The following is a 21,419-nucleotide window of genomic DNA, read 5'->3' on the forward strand; positions in this document are numbered from 1 at the left end:
AGTAAATGAGGAATAGTTGCAACTTTAGAATAACGTCCCAATAACGTATATAAAGTTTTAACTGATACTTAACAAGCCATGAGTAAGTAGTTTAGTATTAATAGTTCTATTAATATTTTATAGGCACAGTTATAATCCAAATCGTAAGCAAATATTCAACAAGCTATTTATAACTCAGCGTCTAACAGTTTATTAATGATCTATTAACTACTTATAATGGATGGTTATTATAAAGTGTTAGTTTATTTATTTTTACATTTTTTATTAATGATGCAACTACTGTGACCACTAAACATATACTATCATTTTTCTGGCCTCCATCACCCAAATTCCATATCCTTCTATTTTCTGCCATAATTGAGAATAATATTCCATTTGTCAGTACGCTTGTTTGGATGTAAATCCCTTCATTTGGTAATTTGACCATTTATGGTAGAATGTGATATACGGTATATAGGGTGGGGTATGAGCTTTCTAGATAGAATTCTAAGGAAGTGTTTGCACACACAATTTCATAGACCAGATTTGGTTTTTGGTTTTGGTTCACAACCTTTACAGTACTGATATAAATGATTGTTTTTAGACATTTGAAGGCAACGGGAATAGTGAAGGTGTGGTTCGTCATGAGATGCAGCATCCCATTCTGGCGCGCTATATCCGCTTTATCCCATTGGACTGGAACAGAGATGGGCGTATTGGAGTGCGTTTGGAGCTCTACGGCTGTACATACTGTGAGTAATAAACACGGACCAACCTGTTATAATGATTTGTTCAACACATTCACATAATCATATATACATTACAATATTATGTAACAATCTGTGTATGCATGTAAAGTCCTGAGTGTATGAACATGGACAGTATAGCCCCAGAATCAGTCATTTTACTTCTACTTAAGTACCATTTAAAAGAAATAAAGTGATTTGTTACATTTAATTTTTTTTTATTTTTGTCGCTTGCTTCAGGGTCGGATGTGATCAGCTTTGACGGCCACAGCGTGATATTGTACCGCTTCAGGAGTAAGAAGATGAAAATAGTAAAGGATGTCATCTCTCTGAAGTTCAGAACTACAGCTGGAAATGGAGTGCTGCTTCACGGAGAGGGACAACAGGGCGACTACATTTTACTGGAGCTCCACAGGGCAAGACTGCAGCTCAGCATTAACTTAGGTAGCTCCCTGCACGACAACAAACCTTTTCACACTCTCTGAAATCTCGCTCTCGTTCAGTTCTCATGCATGAGGTCAAAGGTCGAGACGGATAAACCCGCCATGTCTGGTGTAGGAAGCGAGTCTGACAGAGATTTAGAATATTTTACCCGTTGTCGCATTGATTCTTTTAAATATTTTTTGTGTAAACATGGTGTCGGTCTCCGAGGCAGAAATGCTGAGTTAGCTGCTAAAGCTAATGCTGCACACGACCTGAAAATTCAGGTTTTTCCTAACTTTTCAAACTGTTTCACTTCAAATTTGTAAATTGAATTAAAATAATATCTTAATAAAAATAATCATGGACCTGGTCAGTGAATGGTGTACCTCGTAAGTTTACCTTTTCAAACTCATACCGTCCTTTTCACACTCGGAGATCTCACTTGTCCCATCAATAATAATAATATATTTTATTTATAGGCGCTTTTCAAAAAATCAAAGACACTTTACAGTTGTTAAAATAACTACACAAGTCAAAAAATAAACTAACAATAATAAAGGCAAACACAGAAAATACATAAAAATCACAAATAAAAAGCTTGGTAGAAAGAATGTGGAAACAGAGAAGATCTGTGACTAGGGATTGGAACTGATAAGAATTTAGCAATTTTGATTCCATTATCGATACTGCTTATCGATTCGATTCTCTTATCGATTCTCAGTGGGTGAGGGAATGAAATAATACAAATGGATTTGTTTGCTTTAACTCTTTATTATATTATCTTTGTCTCTTTAATTTCCTGCAGAGATATCAACTCTCTTTTAATCCACCAGGTATTGATTGTTTTCACTGGATAATAATATATACAAAAGCGCTATATAAAATTAATTAATTATTATTATTATTATTATTACAACAATACATTTTACAAACATTTGAGAATATTAACAGTGCTCCTTTTGAACTTGAACAAATTGATCCAAAACTAATTCAGACATAAAACAAATAATTCTTCTGTATAAAAAGAACATATTAACCAAAAGTACAGCTGCACTTATTGTTATGTATTTAAATGGTAAAACTTTAGTTTAGCCTTTGTTTACATTTCTATAAATAGACCTTCAGAGACGTTGTTACATGTGACGTCATCAGCCGTGTGTGTGTGCGTGTGCGTGCGTGCGTGCGAGAGAACGTGTTTGAGAACATACTAAAGACAACGATCAGTACCAGTCCGTCTCCCGTGTCTGATTACTTGTTATGAGGACATGAACTGGTGATGAGGTGTGTGTTCTTGCTGAAGTTTGTTGAACTTTAGCGTGAGCGTACAGAACCCAGAAGTGACTAGCGTAGCAACAGAGACGCTACAAACACAGCACGGAGGACAGCACAGCTGTGGGTTGAGGAGGTGGATTCTCCATGGTGGACAGCAAACAACTATATGGTGGAAGGAGCTTCACTTGGTGCTAGCATAAACACAATATACAGGACCTGGAGGAGTTTATTGTTACGTATTTGCGACGTAAGAGGAACTGATAAGCGGAATCGTCAGGCAAGCAAACAAACGATTCCTAGGAATTGGATTACTGGGAGCCGGTTCTCAGAAAGAACCGGTTTTCGATTCCCATCCCGATCTGTGACTTTGATACCGTTTCTCACATCGGTTTAACAAAAGTGCTCGGATATGTGCATCATTCCAGGGTAGAGTCCAAATTCCGCCCGCTGGAAACCCAGGTAGTCTGTGTTTTCATTCACCAGGTGTCACCTGTGTGGAAGCGAGGGGACTGCCCTCGCTTCCATACTGCTGCTGAGCTGCTCCCATCAGTTTTTAAAAGTGCTCGGATCGGCTGAAAGTGGCATCAGCGGAAAACCCTGGTCGCCCCTAGAGTCTGAATATGTGTAATAATAATATAAACACTATTAAAACCCTAAATATCTCTGGAATAACATTAGAACATTAGGTTGGAAATATTAACAAAGTAAACAAGCTTGTTTATGTTTTTATCCCTCACGACCTATGACCCCCCAGGTCACGCATGTGCAGTTCCAGGGTGTGAAAAGGCTTATTATCATGCATAGAAAACATGTTTTTTCCCTTCAAACTTCCTCAAAAAATGTACAACCTTTGATTTGCACACTTCTGTCACCAGGCAGCAACCAGTATGGGTCTATTCAGGGTCACACAGCTGTGACCAGTGGGAGCCTACTGGATGATGACCACTGGCATTCAGTTGTTATCCAGCGCTACCGAAGAAATATCAATTTCACCCTGGACCACCACACGCAGCCCTTCCGGACTAATGGAGAATTTGACCATTTGGATCTGGACTATGAAGTAAGATTTGATTTGGTCATATTAACCTCTGTTCATCATTTGATAACAGGGTTGAGGGTCAATTACATTTTTCAGTTACAATTACGTTTTCAATTGCTCATGTTCAATTACAATTCAATTACGATTACAATACTAGTATTTTTTTCAATTACAATTAAATTACAATAATTTTTTATCCTCAGAAGGTTGATTGAAATTACGTTCTTAATTACTAAAGTTAAATTACAATTAAATACTATTACTGAACCTGAAATAAACAACCTAATAAAAGTTAACCTTCCTCTTGTGTTAGCTTTCTGTTAGCATCTCTGATGATAACGGGTCCTAAATCAGCTGTAAAATACACTAAAAAAAAATATCTATCATTTTTTGTTTTTGGTGTGGGCGTCTGAGCTTTTTTTGTGTCAGTATATGCCTCAATTTCTATTTTTTTAATGATAAAATGTGGTAAAGCTTGATATGAAACACATTTTAATAATTAATAACTACATATGAGTAGAACTGTACGTAGAACTGACCCAGTTTAGCGTTAAATTATAATTGACCATTTTTATAGAATTTTCATGGCAATTACAATTACAAAGTAAATTCTCCAGACTAAATTACAATTTAATTATGATTATGACAGCAACATATTTTTAAAATTACATTTACAGTTATAATTATGCCATAATTGTAATTAATTATCGATTATGCGATTACAATTATAATTGACCCCAACCCCGTTGGATGATAATGTTAGAGTGTTGCTAAGCATAAATCATGTTCTGCTTGTACTATTGGTTGTTCTGAGCTGTGCTGAAATGCATTAAAACCCTGCTTTCCTGAAAACTGGACCGTCACTTTTCCTGCCTCGGTACACAGAGGAGTTTAGGATGCTTGAAGTCCAGATTGTCTGGTTTTGTGTTCACACATTGAGTTAAACTGCACCATTAGCTGCCTCCTGTTGTCAGCTGTGGTTCCTAGTTCAACATAGAATAGCCACAGTCAGGGTGGAGCTATAGGGGGGACTGGGAGGGCGGCACACCCCCGGCTTGGGGCCCGGATAGGAGGTAGGACTTAAGGGAGCCGGGTCTCTACCACGGCTCAGGGGAGCTGGAGAAGGCGGGCCCTCCATGACATGTGCCCAGAGGCACCCAGAGGATAGTCAGTCACCTATCATGCAGATTTATACAAGTTTATATAGATCTATGTCATGTGACGTATGCATACTAAATTAGATGCATGCTCGCGCAGGCTCGGTGCAAAACAACCAAAAGACTGCTGAGGAGACGAGCGCTATCTCAGTCTGGATCCAGTAAAAAGTGACCATAAAAAGCTGTAAATGGACTGATATGCAGACGTGGGACAGTGAGGAGGAGACTTAATGTAGAGATGGAAACTCATCGTTGAAACTGATCAGAATACGCAGAAATACACGGAAACCTTAGCTAACAGGATCCAGCAGCCCGCCTACCTGCCTGTTCATAACAGTTATAAGCATCTGGAGACTTAATGCTTTTAGGTTTTCTTTGTTTATACACAGGGTTTTTCTATCAGATACTGTATGTATAAATGTCTGGTCATTGAACATCGGGCCAGGAGCGCACATCGGATGACACTCATTTTCAGGAATGCTGCATGGATCCCACAATCGTTCACCTGTACTTAAAGTGAGTTTCCTTAAATAAGCTGACGCGTCCTCAGGTGACAAACTTTCTACATGCTACGAACTATTTTAGAGTCTTAACAGCGGTTCATTCATTGCCATTTTTAAAATTTTCAAGCGTCACATATGTAAACCACGTGGTTTCTGCTCCGTGAATGCGCGCTCACGTCAGTCACGTGTCCCGTTCATTCTCCAAGTTGAAACTCATTAAAAACCAGTTGAGGATCACAGTGGGACAGTAGAGACTGAGTGGACATGGTCATGTTGTCCATAGAGAATGAGAGAGCAAAGAAAATGAACATACAGAGCATCACGGACGAGTTCGCAGAGCGCAAGGCTCATCGTATGCTCTTCAAATAGTGGTGAGTAGGCCTTTAGTACTTATAGTGTTTGTGAACATGTGGGCCACTGTGCCAGTTTTACTAAACTTTATAGCTACTGATACAGGCTCTGAGTTGAAATGTTAGTGGGTGTCAAAATAAAGCGGTCGCTATCCGTGGTGCTGAGATGCTTATAATATGTGTTAGTGACCATCCTAATGTTTTTGTTCTCTTGTTTTGTTAGACTTGATGGACTTCAAAATGACATAGTCACTCTCCATGGTGCTGAAGCTTGCTAGCCCCGCTGTTTGCGGGCATGTGTATGTTGTAAAATGATGTTATCATGAGCTTTATTGTTTGGGTTTAAAGGTCATTTGCCCCGCCCCCGGCCCGGCTCTGATTTGTTCCGCTACTGGCCAGAGTAAAGGGAGAGGAAAGCACCAACTGTTTATGAAGGAGAACCAGAGCTGTGCCCCGTGACTCAACGTGTTATTGTGTTTTCAGATTAGCTTTGGAGGGGTGCCTGTATCTGCCAAACCCAGCTCAGGAGGAAAAGAGAACTTTGTGGGCTGCATGGAGAGAATCACCTACAATGGAGACAACATCACCAACTTGGTGCGCAGGAAGAAGGTGGACACCACAAGCTTTGTAAGTTTGATTATTGCCAGTAGGTCAAATTTACATTTTACTTGAATCTATGTTGTTTGTGGTGGAAAGCTTGGACCAGTAACATTATGGCCTAATAACTTAGGGCTCTATTCTCCCATGCTTCTAAGTCCAAAAAGTCACGCAGCAGCGTTGTTTTTGGCTGCGCGCTATTCTTCCCCTGTGCTTAAGTCAGTTGCTGCGCGCTTTTATCCCAGTTACGCACTGTGGGTGGAGCAGCCCTAATATGTGGGTGTTCCCATTCAAATCTGGCTTTACGCACATTCTCTTGTCTGCTTAAGTCCTTTTCCTCTTACGCACTTCTCACCCTGGAATAAGTGCAGTGCCCCGATAAGTTGAAACATTATATTGAATTAGAAATATGGAGTTAGTTACATTTGAAGCCACACGGACTCGTGCTTCGCGCAGCAGCAGCTGTGATCACTCAGCTGCTGCTGCATGATTAATTAAAAGTTGTTGGTCACAGTGATTCAATTATTTTCATACTATATCCAACGTAAAGTCAGTTTGATCCACTACAGTGTGAAACAAGCTGTCATATACAGATGAGGATGGACCAGAAAATGTTCCCACACATATATTAATGAGACTTAGCTCAGGTCGCTTTAAACAATTTATATGTTTCACTGCAAACATCCCTCTGTATTAAAGCAGGACGCTCTGCGGCCGCGTTATTTGCTCAAATCTCCAGCGCATCTAATTCTGTCACGCTTTACAGCGATGATGATGATTATGATGATGATAAAGGAGAGAGATTTTAACTGTGTAATTATTATTATTACAGGGTTCCCGCAGATCCTTAAAAAGTCTTAAAAGGCTTTCAATTCATTAATCTAAAAATAAGGCCTTAATTGTTATTAAAATATCTTTAATCAATGTTTCCAAAGTCTTAAATTTTAACTCATAGGTATGTTTTTATGATTGTAATTTGTCTCACATTTAAAAATAAATGGTAACATTTGTTCAAAAAAAAAAAAAAAAAGTATAAAGAACATGGGAAAAAGTAAATTTAACGAAAATTGCCTGTCCAACAAAGATTTTTCTTAATTTTTTTAATTTTTTGTAGTTTTGTTGTTGTTTTATAGATTTCTGGATATTCCTGTCACCATTTAGGGCGTGTACTTCAAAGTTAGATAATGATATCTTGAATTCATCTCCGTTAGCAGGCTTCACCTAACCAAACATTTTCAGAAGCTGTTCTACTAATCATGATTACAACCTAAGCGAGTTGATTTCTATGGAGGACCAAACCTGCCAAAAGTGTAAACAAATAAATAGATACATGTGTAAATAAATATTGGAATAAATAAATAAAAGAATAAATAAATAAATAATTAAATGCATGAATAAATTAATGAAAACTGGTAAATAAATGATTAAACGTCTTAAATTTATTTCCACATTTATTTATTTCCACATTTCTGTGTCCGTATGCTAATGAGGTAGGAGGGACTAACCTCAGTCTCTTTCTCTCTTGAAACCACCCAAAACAATGCTCCGCATTTACAACTGGGTAGTACTCTCCATTCTGCTCCATGGCTTGGAGACATGGCTACAAGAATAGATGGTTTTGATAATAGGGCTCTCAGAATCATTGAAAACATCAGCTGGTCCAAGCGGGTCTCCAACAAAGTGCAAAGAGCCCACACGTGTCAGCCTAGAGCATCTTACCTGGCTGCGCAGAGACGCAGCCAGGTAAGATGCGGGTCGATGCGGGTCGACATCATCGCAGACAACACAGAGTTGCCGTGGAGGATGCAGATCTGCTGGCACGGGACCATCACCTGGTTGGCTCAACGCAAGGGGACAGAAGACCGCCCTCACCACAGGAGCCCTAGTTAGTTAGTTTAGTGATGCTTGTAAAAAGTGGCCTGATCTGTCTACTACATGACTTGGGCCCTGGCTTGATCTCTATTCTTCTCGCGCTACATTCCCTAATATTCTCAACTCTCTGTCCTTCTTCACTGCAGCGAAACCTGACTTTTTCCTGCACTGAGTCCAACTCTTTTCCCGTGTTCTTCAACTCCACCTCCTTTTTGCTGCTGCCAGGACAGAGTGACAGCGACACTCTGTCGGTCAGTTTCTCTTTCCGGACGTGGAACCCCAATGGGCTGCTGATGTTCACAGCACTGGCTGATGGCTGGGTGGAGGTGGGGCTTACTGACAGCAAGGTGACGGTCTATATGAATGTGACGCAGAAGAAGAATACACGTATAGACATCTCATCAGGTAAACCCAGCTGCTTGTTTTGTTGTCATCCATTGTGGTTTTTCCATTTATAATGGCTTTCATTATTTTTTCCCTCCAGGTTCAGGGTTAAATGATGGCCAATGGCACAGTGTCCATCTGAATGCACTGGAAAACTATGCAATGCTGACAGTGGATGGTGATGAAGCCTCTACAGTAAGAACGGCTATCCCAATCCAGATACAAACCAGAGGGAATTACTACTTTGGAGGTAGAGGCTTTAATAGTGTGACTAAAGCCTGTATTCATGTGGGACAGTTTTTCTTTTCTGACTGCAATTCATCAGTCATTAGTGACTCTTTGACTTTTCCACTCATCCTCAGGTTACTTCCTGTCCTCCAACACTCGATCATTCAAACGCTCATTCCAAGGATGTATGCAGATGATCCACATAGATGACCATCTTGCAGACCTGAGAGCTGTGGAACAGGGGATCATAGGCACCTTCGAAAATGTCAGCCTGGACATGTGTGCTATCATAGACAGGTACAGTATATATTTATGACCAGCAAACACCAGGGCCCTCATGTACAAAAGATAGAACGGCAAAAACGTGCGTATGTCAAAATCCATGGCAAAATTTTGATTTATCAAAACTGGAGAGAGCGTGGAAATGTGTTCCAGTCCTGAGTCCTCAATGTTTCAGAAGTCTTACATTTTATCACATAAGTATGATTTAATCATTGTAATTCATCTCACATTTCAAAACACAGTAAATGATAACATTTATTTAAAAAAAAAAAATATAAATTACCGTAACATCGCAATCAGTGACGTGGTTGCAGAGGTACTCTGAGCAGATGTGCTTCATACTTGTAGCAACTTTCAGCAACACGGGGAAATGTAAATTGCCTGTCCAATGAACATTGTTCTTTATGGCTTTTCTTAATGGTTTTGTTTTTTGTATTTTTGTTGTTGTTTAATAGATTTCAGGCTATTTTTGTCATCATTTGTGTGTTTTAAATGATTTTGTGTATTTCAAACTGACCCTATCCCTATTGGGGCGCCCATGGATTAGTGGTAGAGTAGGTCGGGAGGTTCGAATCCCGCTCTATCCAAATAATTGTTGCTGTGCACTTGCCCAAGGACACCCACTTTGTCTTGTATGAATGGGTATGAATTGTTTATGAATGTTGGTGGTTGTCAGAGGGGCCGTAGGCTTGAAATGGCAGCCACTCTATCAGTATGCCCCAGGGCAACTGTGGCTACATTGTAGCTTACCACCACCGGTATGACTGATGTGAGTGACTGGCTTGAATGAATCATGGTTTCTGTACGCGATTTGAGTCTCCTTGAAAAACGTGCTAATATAAATCTAAGCCATTATTATTATGTAATCAATGTAGCATTTTTTCCCCCAATTGTGTTTACTGTGAAGTTGATCTTAAATTTATTGTCAAATGGCAATAAAAAGTCTTGTATTTAATTTAACTGAAGCTGTAGGAACCCTGTAAATAATATGAACCTCTGAGCTGCTGTTGAAATGTATCATTTACACATTTGTTGTGAGTTACAGTTTTTTCAGGTCATCTGATCTCTGAGTGACAGACATGTTTACGTCTGAACACTTCGTTAACGCTTCCAGTTCAGCATCATTAGTACACACACACACACACACACACACACACACACACACACACACACACACACACACACTTATGACAGAGACAAACATGGAGACACACAGAGGGACGAAGACAGACAGGGAGACATAAGTGTTACTACATCATTGTGGCTATTTTTTTAACATTTATTATTTTTGTGCTATGTAAATTATGCTTCTTTAATGTGTTTTGTGTGTACATTGTCCAATGTCACGCTTGCTTTGGTGATTTAAATATGTTTGTCATGCCTATAAATACCTGCACGATTTTGACAAAAAAACCTATTTGCGATTTTTCTGACAGCTATTGCGATTCGATTTACAAGTTTTAAAATAGTTAATACATTTAAATGCATATGCGTTTTATTTTTTTTTATAAAGTATCTATCTATCTATTAGCATTTCCATCCATCTCTTCTTTAATTCGTTTCCCACTTCTTAACACACCCACACACAGTCAACTATCTTCACTGTTGAATCATCTCTGTCATACATGTTGCTGATCATTTTAAAAATCTCTTCTTTCCTGTGTTACTGGTGGTGAGAGTCGCAGCTTTTTCTGATCCCACTGAGTGGAATCCCAGTGTCGATCTCATTTGAATATGATTTATATATGTATATGAGGGAGGGGGCACATGTGTGCTCACATCCACACTGATTGGGAGATTCAAAGGATAGTTGGGTGGATCCTACGCACAGTTTCATACATCATCATTGTTACGAGCATACGCCTGTCTCTGGTTTAAGACATACGCTTATTTCATGCCATTTTTCATGCAAGTCTTTGTACATGAGACCCCTGGACCTGTGTTCTTCCTAACTGTCCTCCTGCTTGGTTTTCATGTGTCCGACAGGTGTGTTCCTAATCACTGTGAACACGGCGGTCGCTGTTTGCAGACGTGGGATTCATTCAGCTGTAACTGCAGTGGAACTGGCTACAGTGGAGCTACCTGCCATACCTGTAAGAGCACACTGCTGCAGATAGGGATTGGAACTGATAAAAAAAAACTGTAGCGATTCCGATTCCATTATCGATACTGCTTATCGATTCGATTCCTTATCGATTCTCATTGGGTGAGGGAATTAAATAATACAAATGGATTTGTTTGCTTTAACTCTTTATTATATTATCTTTGTCTCTTTAACTTCCTGCTGAGATATCAACTCTCTTTTAATCCACCAGGTATTGATTGTTTTCACTGGAGAATAATAATATACAAAAGCGCTCTATAAAATTGATAAATTATTATTATAATTATTACAACATATGACACATTTTGGCTACAAACATTTGAGAAAATTTACACTGCTCCTTTTGAACTTGAACAACTTGATCCAAAACTAATTCAAACATAAAACAAATAATTCTTCACCTAAAGTACAGCTGCACTTATTTTTGTGTATTTAAACGGTAAAACTTTGTTTACATTTCTATAAATAGACCTTCAGAGACGCCGTCCCTGTTGTGTTACATGTGACGTCATCAGCCGTGTGTGTGTTAGTGTGTGTGTGTGTCTGTTAGTGTGTGTGTGAGTGTGTGAATGTGTGTAAACGTGTGAAAGAGCAAACTAAAGACAACGATTAGTACCAGTCCGCTTCCCGTGTCTGATTACTTATGAGGACATAAACTGGCGACGAGGTGTGTATAAAGTCCGTGCAAGAAGCAACTTTAGCATGAGTGTACAGAACCCAGAAGTGACTAGCGTAGCAACAGAGACACTACAAACACATCACGGAGGACAGCACAGCTGTGGATGGAGGAGGTGGATTCTCCGCGGTGGACAGCAAACAACTACATGGTGGAAGGAGCTTCACTTGGTGCTAGCATAAACACAATATACAGGACCTGGAGGAGTTTATCGTTACGTATTTACGACGTAAGAGGAACCGATAGGCGGAATTGAAATACAAGCAAACAAACGATTCCTAGGAATTGGTTCTCAGAAAGAACCGGTTTTTGATTCCCATCCCGATCTGCAGATCATACTGTCATTCCACCATCTAGGAATTATGCTTTGATCTCGAGCCAAATGTTGTATAAAAATCATATCCGTAATAGGATTGATGATTCACGAGAGAAAAGTGGTTTGTGCATCTGTAATGGCAGATTGGAGAAGTTGTAACGACAGAGTAATAAAAGAAAAACATGCGAGTCGAGTCTACACATTTATGAATATCTTTTCTGTGACTTCACATTCAGATCACGCATGTGTGAATATTTTCTTTGGGTTTAAATCTTAAATCTACAAGTTTACATTTTTTTCAACCATCATTTGTGACATGAACTTAATTTGATGTGTGGGGATTTTTTTATACACAAGCTCACATCACATTCTACAACCTCTCATTTTGCAAGCTCTTCATAAATGAGTTGTATAGTTGGTATAACTACAAAGATGTTTTACGTGGTCGTTTAACAGCAGCTATGCTACAAATAGGGGTTTAGTAATGTGTCAGCTCAGCTGTATGTCATTGCCTCTCTACTTTAGCGCTGTATCAGCAGTCTTGTGAGGAGTACAAGCACCAAGGAAAGAGTTCAGGAAGCTACTGGATTGATCCGGACGGCAGTGGCTCCATCGCACCCTTCAGGGTCAACTGTGACATGGAAGGTGAGGATATCATCAGATGATTGGCTTTTGGGTAGAACATCACATCGATGCAGTGTTTACTGTACACAGAGACAATGTGAGCCATCTTTTTTAATAGAAGAAAGAAGTGAAGTATGGAGAAACCATAACAATGTACCTAATGGGAAATAGACAGAACATGTCAATGATTAAGTGAGTTCCTCAGTAGGCCAATGTTTTTTCTTTCAGAGGAAAGGGTTTGGACCACACTAAAGAACAATCTGTCGCCCCAGACGTCAGTGGTGTCAGGTGGAGATGAAGATGGGAAAGCAACGTTGCAGATTTCTTACAACGTGACAGCTGAACAGGTACTTGATGAAAACGAAACTCTGCCCCCTCTGGGCACACTGGCATGTTATGAAGCTGAGCATGCTCCTTAGAAACGTCTATGCTATAGAGCAGTGTTCCTCAAACTTTTTTTGGCTCAACTTTTGAATGAAGGTACCCCCTTTATCCTACTACAACATTTTGCTCAGAATTTTGAGATAAAACAACTATAAAGCATAATGATGGAATGAATGAGTATTGTAATCAAACACATTTTAAAGAATCTTGTAAATAATGGAATGAAACAGTATTTAGTGCCTCCTAAATAGATATATTTTTATAGTTTTTATCATTTTTGGTCATCTTCTTCCTTTTGTGGGACCAAGACTGACCCTTACATTTTCAGGTCACGTTCTAGTCATGATCATTGCTATCATCCTTTTTTTCTGTCTCATTTTCTGTGTCATTTTGTGTATTTTGTTGTTGTTTCTGTTCTTTTTATTATTCAGTATATTTTTGTCTTATTTTGTGTGATTTTTGTGTTGTTGGTATGATTTAATTTATTCTCTCAGTGTGTGTGTGTTTCTGGTGTTGTTTGGCTGTTTCTTATGTCATTTTCTATGTTTTTCACTTATTTTGTGTGTTTTTGTTGTAGTTTTGTGAGTTGCTGGTAATATTTACTGCAATTATCATTTTTAACTAAAAAATAAAATTAAAAAACTCCATATTTTTAATGCTTTCATTTCTTAATTTTCCTTTCTCTCTCTCTCTCATGTACCCACTGTAGTGCCATTGTTACCCCTAGGGGTACACGTACCCCGATTTGAGAAACTCTACCACAGAGTAACTGCAATAGGAGTGTCAACCTCATTATATTTCAATGATAATGCTTTGAAAAATGTTTTAAGGGGCACATAAAGACAGTTATTTGCATCCTGACCAGGTGTTCTCAATCACAAGCAGTGCAGAGAAGTGTGAACAGTACGTAGCGTATGCCTGTCGAATGTCCCGTCTGCTAAACAGCCCAGGTGCAGTATCTTCTTCATTTGACGTGTTCAATCGAGCTGCAGATCTCTGTGGGTGTGTCACTCTTCAACTCTGCTCTGCCGTAGATGGAGGTCCCTTCACATGGTGGGTGGGAAGGACCAATGAACGGCATGTCTACTGGGGAGGCTCTGGACCAGGGATACAGAAATGCTCCTGTGGTATTGAACATAACTGCACTGACCCAAAGAAGTACTGCAACTGTGATGCTGATTTGCGTTCGTGGTGAGTGCAGCTTTTAAAAGGTTAAAAAGAAGATCACAGCCACTGAATTACATCCAAAAAACACTCAAAGCTTTTTGTTTTGTTTGTGCTGCTGTGTGCGTGCATGTGCAGGAAGGAGGATGCTGGTCTGCTGCTCTATAAAGACCATCTGCCTGTTAGTCAAGTTGTGATTGGTGACATAACCAGGGCTGGATCTGAGGCCAAACTAACAGTGGGACCTCTGAAATGTCAGGGAGACCGTGAGTGTTTGACAAGCATAAATGTTGTCATTCTAAATGTCAACACGAAGCAATGTGTTGACCATGTCCTGCTGTTTCTGCCTGAAGGAAACTTCTGGAACGCAGCTTCTTTCACCAGCCCTGCAGCCTACCTCCACTTCCCTTCCTTCAAAGGGGAAACCAGCACTGACGTCTCCTTTTACTTCAAGACATCCTCCAGTCATGGAGTCTTTCTGGAAAATGTCAGAACCAACAACTTCCTTCACATTGAACTCAGAGGTTTGTCTCAGCGTGTCAACACTGAATCATGTACCGTCATTTCCAGGCTATAAAGCTCACTGTTTTATTGGCCGCATTACAATAATTTAGCAATTTTCTAAGAAGAATCAACGCAAATGCCACAGCCTAACTTAGGCCGCACACTATTGGCTGATGAGGGTGCCCGTCAGACAACTCGGCCAATCAGAACGGGCAGGTAGGCGGTCTGCTGTACTCAAGTTAGGTTGCACGGAAATGTCCGTGTTTCAACTGATAAGTTTCCTTTACTACATGAAGTCTCCTCCTCACTGCTCCACGTCTACATATCAGTTCATTTACAGCTTTTTACTGGAACCAGACTGATACACCACTTCATCTGCTCTTCTTACCGTGAACTACCGCTGAGCGATCACAGCGAGTCAGAATACGGACGTGATCGCTTCTGAACAAATCCAACGTGGTGATTTGGTAACTTTATGTTATGTTACTATTACAAACTGGACGACTTTTACTGTAGACGTCTGTCCGTCCTCATTACAGAAGCGTCTCCATCAGCCTCAGAGTCCAGAGCACCGATCAATCCTGAACAAACCTAACGCAGTGATTTAACAACTTTATGCTGTTTATCTTTCTATTACAAACTGGATTACTTTTACTGCCTCCACTCTGTGTCGTCGCTATGACGAGGCAGTGTGCATCATGACAAAATGAGTGATCAGAATGATTCAGTGGGAGCAAGAATGATTTAATGTTAATAGTTTCATTGTTCCACCTGGTCTAATGTGACGGAGCTCAATTTTGTGGCGGCATGAAGCTTATAAAACCGGGAAAAATCCACATTTTAGCCACGTTATTGTTTAAGCCGCAGGGTTCAAAGTGTGAGAAAAAAGTAGCGGCTATGTTGCTGTCATTTTGCATTGTTTCCGTCTGTGAAGCTCTTTATGTAGAAGTGAGCTAGAGCAATTACAAATGACTGGTACTATATTAAAGAAAAAGTGAACAATAAGCTACAACTACTAACAGTTTTATGTTTGAAGTCATTGAATTTTCCACTTAAAGAAGAGAGAAACAAAGTGCTTGCATTTACACAGATATCACATGGCATAAAAATACAGAAAATAAAAATATTCAAACACAGAAATCCCGAGACCTATTTCTAAATTTTTTAACCTTAATTTTATTTTTTAATATTTTTCCATTTACTTATCATCACATGATTTCAGAAAAGAAAGACTAAAGGATGTGGCTGGTCCCCACAGGGAGTGTGATTTTAAGTTCTAGACGTGTGTAATGTAATGACAGCCATAATGAACCACACCACATTATGATGCTATGTGCTTCTCAGACCATTGTCCTCACTGTTTATATTATGGTCATTTTAATGGCATTAAAGAAAGGTAATATGGGACACTATTCATCAATTGAAAATTAAAACTGCTTAAAAATACTTTCACTTGATATGATTAAAAACTGTAGCGTTGTAGCACCGTCAAGCTGTTTTTCTCTAAATAAAAATACTAATATTTACAGACTCACCCAAATAAATACTGATTCAGATCTGTCAAAATAAAAAAGCTGAGCAAAATTGTTCAGTAATAATATAATCGCAAAAAGCAATTAAAACTGCAAGCAGTGATAACGGCCCTCACACCTGCCGCGCTCGTCTAGGCACGAGGCGACGCCTTCCTACCGGCACGTTTAAAGTCAAACTTCATCCCGTACATCACGAAGTCTTGTTGCGGAGTGGGGCATCTGTCTCCAGTGAACATCTGTGTGGTGCCGGTGAAAATGATGATGTTTCATAAAATGTCTTTACGCTCTAGCACAGGGGTTTTCAAAGTGTGGGGTGTGCGTCCGCTGGGGGGTGCCAGAGTTTTTCAGGGGAGGCGCGGTGTGCGAGAAAAAAATAAACAGGAAGAAATTTTGGTAATATTTCTCAGAAAAAGCAGAAGAAGAAAGGGGGAGTGTCTGTGACAGCCTGTATTCAGGTATTTCTGAGGCTTTTTGTCTCTTTCTCCTCATTGTTGTGTCTATGGTTGGTTTCTCAAGCATCTGACCACAGGTGTAAGTGTGCATAGGTGTGTGGGAGTGTCTCAACTTTCTATTAAATTCATAAAAGCTTTAAAGGCATGACGAAAATATTATATTGCCAAAGCAAGTGTGACATTGAACAATGTACACACAAAAAGACATTAAAGAGGCATCATTTATGTAGCACAAAAATAGTAAATGTTTGAATGAAAAAAGTGCTTTTCTATCACCACCAGGGGGCAGTAAGACTTGTCACGTGAATTGTCATGTCATTGCATGCGGAACGTGTTTTTCGTTCTGCTCATGAGTTTGGGTTTGGATTGAATGAGTTTCGGTTGAGTTTCCGGTTTTAAAATTGATGAAACTTTAGCACCTCCTGTAGGCCTGGAAATGTTGTAAAATCTTACCGTTTTAACAACAACGCTTCTCCAACTTGTCAAGAACATTAATCTAAAATTTCAAGTGTAAATTATGAACCGTCTAGGTGGAGTTTGCTATGAAAGACATTGTGGTTTGGCCAAAAATTGGCTAACTTTGGCCCGCTAAATTCAAAATTGCAGACGTCTTGTTGAATATAGATTATAGATCCATTTTTGCTAGTCCATCCAGCTAGTTTAAACCAGTGGAAAGTTACAAACTCTAGGTGGCGCTAATGAGTCCTGATATTGCATCAAAAAACTACATTTCAAATTATTCACCAAACTACTGTACATATAGAAGTACAAATCTGTACAGAAACAATAAAGCCTTCACACCACATTTGGTGCTCAGGCCCTAAAAAGAGGTGGAAGGAGTTTTGCCAACTCATCAGTTTGGGTTTTATAAATGTTGAGTGACACATGAGAACTGAATGTGAACAATGCAGATGTATTGTCATCGCTAACAGTGATTGCGTTGCATCCTCAGGAGGAGCTGTGGTCCATTTCTCCCTTGACGTGGGCACGAAGCGAGTGGAGGTCAGTGTTCACTCACCAGTGCCTTTGAACGATAACCAGTGGCATCGTGTGGAGGCTGAGAAGAATATTAAAGAGGCTGTGCTGAAGGTAGATGCACTGCACAGAGAGGTTAGAGCTACTCCAGCTCAGGGACAAGCTAAGCTGGAACTCTACAGTGATCTATACATTGGTAAGCTGTCACACACGGCTCCACCCCACCATATGCAAAGTGCCACTCTAGTGTTTTATTATGCCCCAAAGTTCAGAACTATTGGATAAATAATTTTAGAATATTGTCTGAAGTCCATAAAAGTCAGACACCATAATACTAAACAATTATAAACAATGTTTTCTGTCTTATAACATTATCACTGCCAAGAAGTTGCTTCAAGTTCTCACACATTGGAAAAAGAAAGAACCTATAAAAATGTGGCTTGGTGAACTTAAAAATACTAAGATAAGATACACACTAATAGATGTGTGGTCTCCTTTCTTACAATACCTCTCTGTGAGACCCTGTTAACCTTAATGTCTAACTCCTCATTATAATCATCTGATAGTTTGTCCAGTTGGACGTTTGGATGGTGGGTAGGTGGGTAGGTGGGTAGGTGGGTAGGTGGGTAGGTGGGTGGGTTGGTTCCTGTGTATTTTGTTGTTGTTTGGTTGTTCTTTTTATTGTTCAGTATATTTTTCTCTTACTTTCGTGTTTTTGTTGTTGTTTTTGTGTGTCGTTGGTATTATTTGCTGTAAATTATTCTCTGTGTGTGTTTTTTGGTGTTGTTTGGTTGTTTCTTATGTTGTTTTGTATATTTCTCTGTTATTTTTGTGTATTTTGTTGCGATCTTGTGTATTTTTCTCTCATTTAGTTTGTTTTTGTTGTCATTTTGGATATTATGTTGTTTTTCTGTTCTTTTCATTATTCAGCACATTATTTTCTTATTTTGTGTTTTTATTGTCATTTTGTGAGTTGCTGGTTATATTTAGTAAGAAGAATAAATATTCATAAAACTGCATATTTTTAATGGTTTCATTTGTAAATTTGCCAACCCCAAGGTTGAAAAACACTGATTTAGTGGCTCCTGAATAGATTTATTTCTGTAGTTTTTATCATTCTCTCTCTCTGTCTGTCTCAAGTACCTCCGGTAGTGTCATCGCATACTCCTAGGGGTACATGTACCCCCATTTGAGAAACGTACCCCTCTAAATAACGTGTCAGTGTTTGAAGCAGTTCAACCAACAAGACGTCTGCTCTGCGTTGCCAGATAGAGCTTGTAATTGTACCAATAAGCTGTCAAATATCCATCAAAATGTTGCCTACATTGCCTCTCTAAACCCAACCTGGCAACACAGCTATTGTTGTTTTTCCTCTCCGCTCAGCTGAAGCGTGTTGTTGTGGGTCAAACAGTCAGTGACACGTTTCTATGTTCTGTCTGTACCAGGGGCCTCCAGTGGTCAGAGGGGGTTCCTCGGCTGCATGAGAGCTCTGAAGATAAACGGTGTGACCATCGACCTGAACGAGAAGGCAAAGGTAACCCCTGGAGTAAATCAAGGTTGCCATGGTCACTGCTCCAAGTATGGGATGCACTGCAAGAATGGTGGGAGGTGCATAGAAGAGTACAATGGATACTCATGTGATTGCTCCCTCACTGCCTATGATGGACCTTTCTGCACTGATGGTACCCGCCTCCAACATCAACATGTCCCAGTCCACTGCTCACGTCATTGTGTGCTAAAGTATGCTGCGGTTTTGTGTGTGTGTGTGTGTGTGTGTGTGTGTGTGTAAGATGTCGGTGGGTATTTTGAGACAGGAACACTGGTGCGTTATGACTTCCAGTCTGATGCCGTGCGGGACCCCAAGAGCCTGTCAGATGTAGGTGCTCCACTCGAAGCCAACCTCACCCAGGAGGAGCTGGTGTTCAGCTTTAGCACCTACAGTGCCCCCAGCATCCTGGTCTACATCAGCTCCAGGACTCAGGACTATGTGGCCGTGGTACTGAAGCACAACGGTACACATTTCAATTATTTCTGACATTTAATGATTAATGATTATACAAACACCAACGGCATGAAAAAGGTGACAACAAAACCCATTGTAGGGGGGTCTGGGGGGGGATACTCCCCCGGATAATTTTTTTGATTTAACCACAAATTAAGCAATCTGGAACACTCTAAATAGTACAATAAGGCAAAATACACTATTTTCTTCAAGCCTAAAAAGTTGTGGTTTGTGAAAACTTACAATATATATATATGAGTAGCTAAAATTTGTAAAATATTAAGTTAATTATTGCCATTTTCTGAATTTAAAGTTTTTTAATTTTGTTGTGACATATTTCCCAACTGCACTCTATCACTTAATACATTTGACATTAACATTAGTAAACGGATTAAACCCATTAGATAATTGTAGGTGCGTTTCCTAATTAATACATGTACTAGTTCAGACATAAGCAACTGGCAGCTTGGGGGCCAAATGCAGCCCTTGGTCTAATGTTATGCGGCCCCCAAAGTAAATGTACAAAATGAGAAAGATGAGAAAAACAGAAAATACTCAAAACTACTACAAAAATGAGCAAAAAGCAACAGTAATACACATAATTACTCAGAAAAATATACAACTTTACAGAAAATGACAGCAAAAGAACACAAAAATATAGAAATACACAAAAGTTACTCTGAAAATGCAAAATGGTAGCACAAATACACAATGACTGCAAATAAACCTATATTTTAGAGGAAAGATACACAAAAAAACTACAGCAAAGCACAAAAATGTCTGACAATGAGTAAGACAACAACAAACATACACAGAATGACAGAAAATTACGATAAAAACTCTTTGTTTTTTCCTGTATTAATGCTCAGATCGCTCATTATTCTAATGCCGACATGAATGTTGATCATGTGACCCTCCGAGCAAACAAACCCATTATTGTGGCCCCACTATGATAGAAGTTGCCAATATATTTGTACAAGTTATAAATATTTGATAAGAGTACATGTACAAAAACATTTAAGCAATAAAAAACAAATGAAAGTTAGAACTTATATGGTTGAAATTAAATAATCATTCAGTTTCCTTTGCACATTTAACTATATAAATAATCAACTAAGGATAACAAATTCACTGTCTTTTAAAAAAATATATTTGACAATCATGTTTCTTCTCTAACGTAATAAACCATAAAGGACAAAATACAATAAACAGGAACTGATTCCCTGTGAAAACTATATTTTTATGCATTTTGTAGTTGTTTTATACTTTGACATCCTTTAACTAATATTAGCCAATGAGAACATAAACAGGGCGTACTAACCTGGTATTAGATATAAATGTATGTGATGACACGGCAGGTGTTTTATGAGGTTAGATGTGTTCCCTCCTTTGGCTCCTGTAGCTTGATGAAGCTTCTCTTTACCGTCTGTACTTTGTTTAAAGTTAAAATAGTTCCAAATATAACTTTTGGAGTTTGTTTTTTGAGCAAAATTAGTGATGCCACTGATGATTGACACTGCGGCAAACTCGCCGCTGGGGTCTGGTGCTTCAGCCATGGTGAGTGTGTTGTCTAGTGCAGTGACAGTGTGTGCGTCTGGGCGAGACACAACTTTAGGCTGTTTGTTCAGCTGACAGAAACACACGAACAGCCAATCAGCTAACAGACGGGTGGAACCAGCGTGTGGAAACAGCCTATCATATCCGCGGACGTCACCAGTGACAGGCAAACACGAATTATTCAGCAGCTGTGTTGTTTGGTTGCCATGTTGGTTTGTTTTAAAGTGAATAGCATGCAGTGAGCGTAGACTGTGCAGTAAGAAGCCAGGAGGACAGTAGAGGCAGCCGCTATGACGA

At 39.4% G+C, this 21,419-nt stretch overlaps 1 protein-coding gene across 1 annotated transcript in view; it reads left to right on the forward strand.

Annotated features, from left to right (window-relative positions):
- Positions 1-21,419, forward strand: part of cntnap2b (contactin associated protein 2b) — a 57,413-nt gene that overhangs the window by 22,061 nt on the left and 13,933 nt on the right. The window contains exons 4-20 of the mRNA XM_028472790.1: positions 584-731; positions 966-1,169; positions 3,296-3,480; positions 5,953-6,096; positions 8,085-8,343; positions 8,423-8,572; positions 8,685-8,847; positions 10,819-10,925; positions 12,454-12,573; positions 12,781-12,899; positions 13,802-13,886; positions 13,971-14,127; positions 14,239-14,366; positions 14,454-14,624; positions 17,541-17,759; positions 19,009-19,245; positions 19,354-19,575. Of these exons, the coding sequence (XP_028328591.1) occupies positions 584-731; positions 966-1,169; positions 3,296-3,480; positions 5,953-6,096; positions 8,085-8,343; positions 8,423-8,572; positions 8,685-8,847; positions 10,819-10,925; positions 12,454-12,573; positions 12,781-12,899; positions 13,802-13,886; positions 13,971-14,127; positions 14,239-14,366; positions 14,454-14,624; positions 17,541-17,759; positions 19,009-19,245; positions 19,354-19,575 (2,818 nt within the window). The remainder of the gene's footprint in view (positions 1-583; positions 732-965; positions 1,170-3,295; positions 3,481-5,952; positions 6,097-8,084; positions 8,344-8,422; positions 8,573-8,684; positions 8,848-10,818; positions 10,926-12,453; positions 12,574-12,780; positions 12,900-13,801; positions 13,887-13,970; positions 14,128-14,238; positions 14,367-14,453; positions 14,625-17,540; positions 17,760-19,008; positions 19,246-19,353; positions 19,576-21,419) is intronic.

Source organism: Gouania willdenowi, chromosome 17 (assembly GCF_900634775.1).
Source record: "Gouania willdenowi chromosome 17, fGouWil2.1, whole genome shotgun sequence".
NCBI lineage: Eukaryota > Metazoa > Chordata > Actinopteri > Blenniiformes > Gobiesocidae > Gouania > Gouania willdenowi.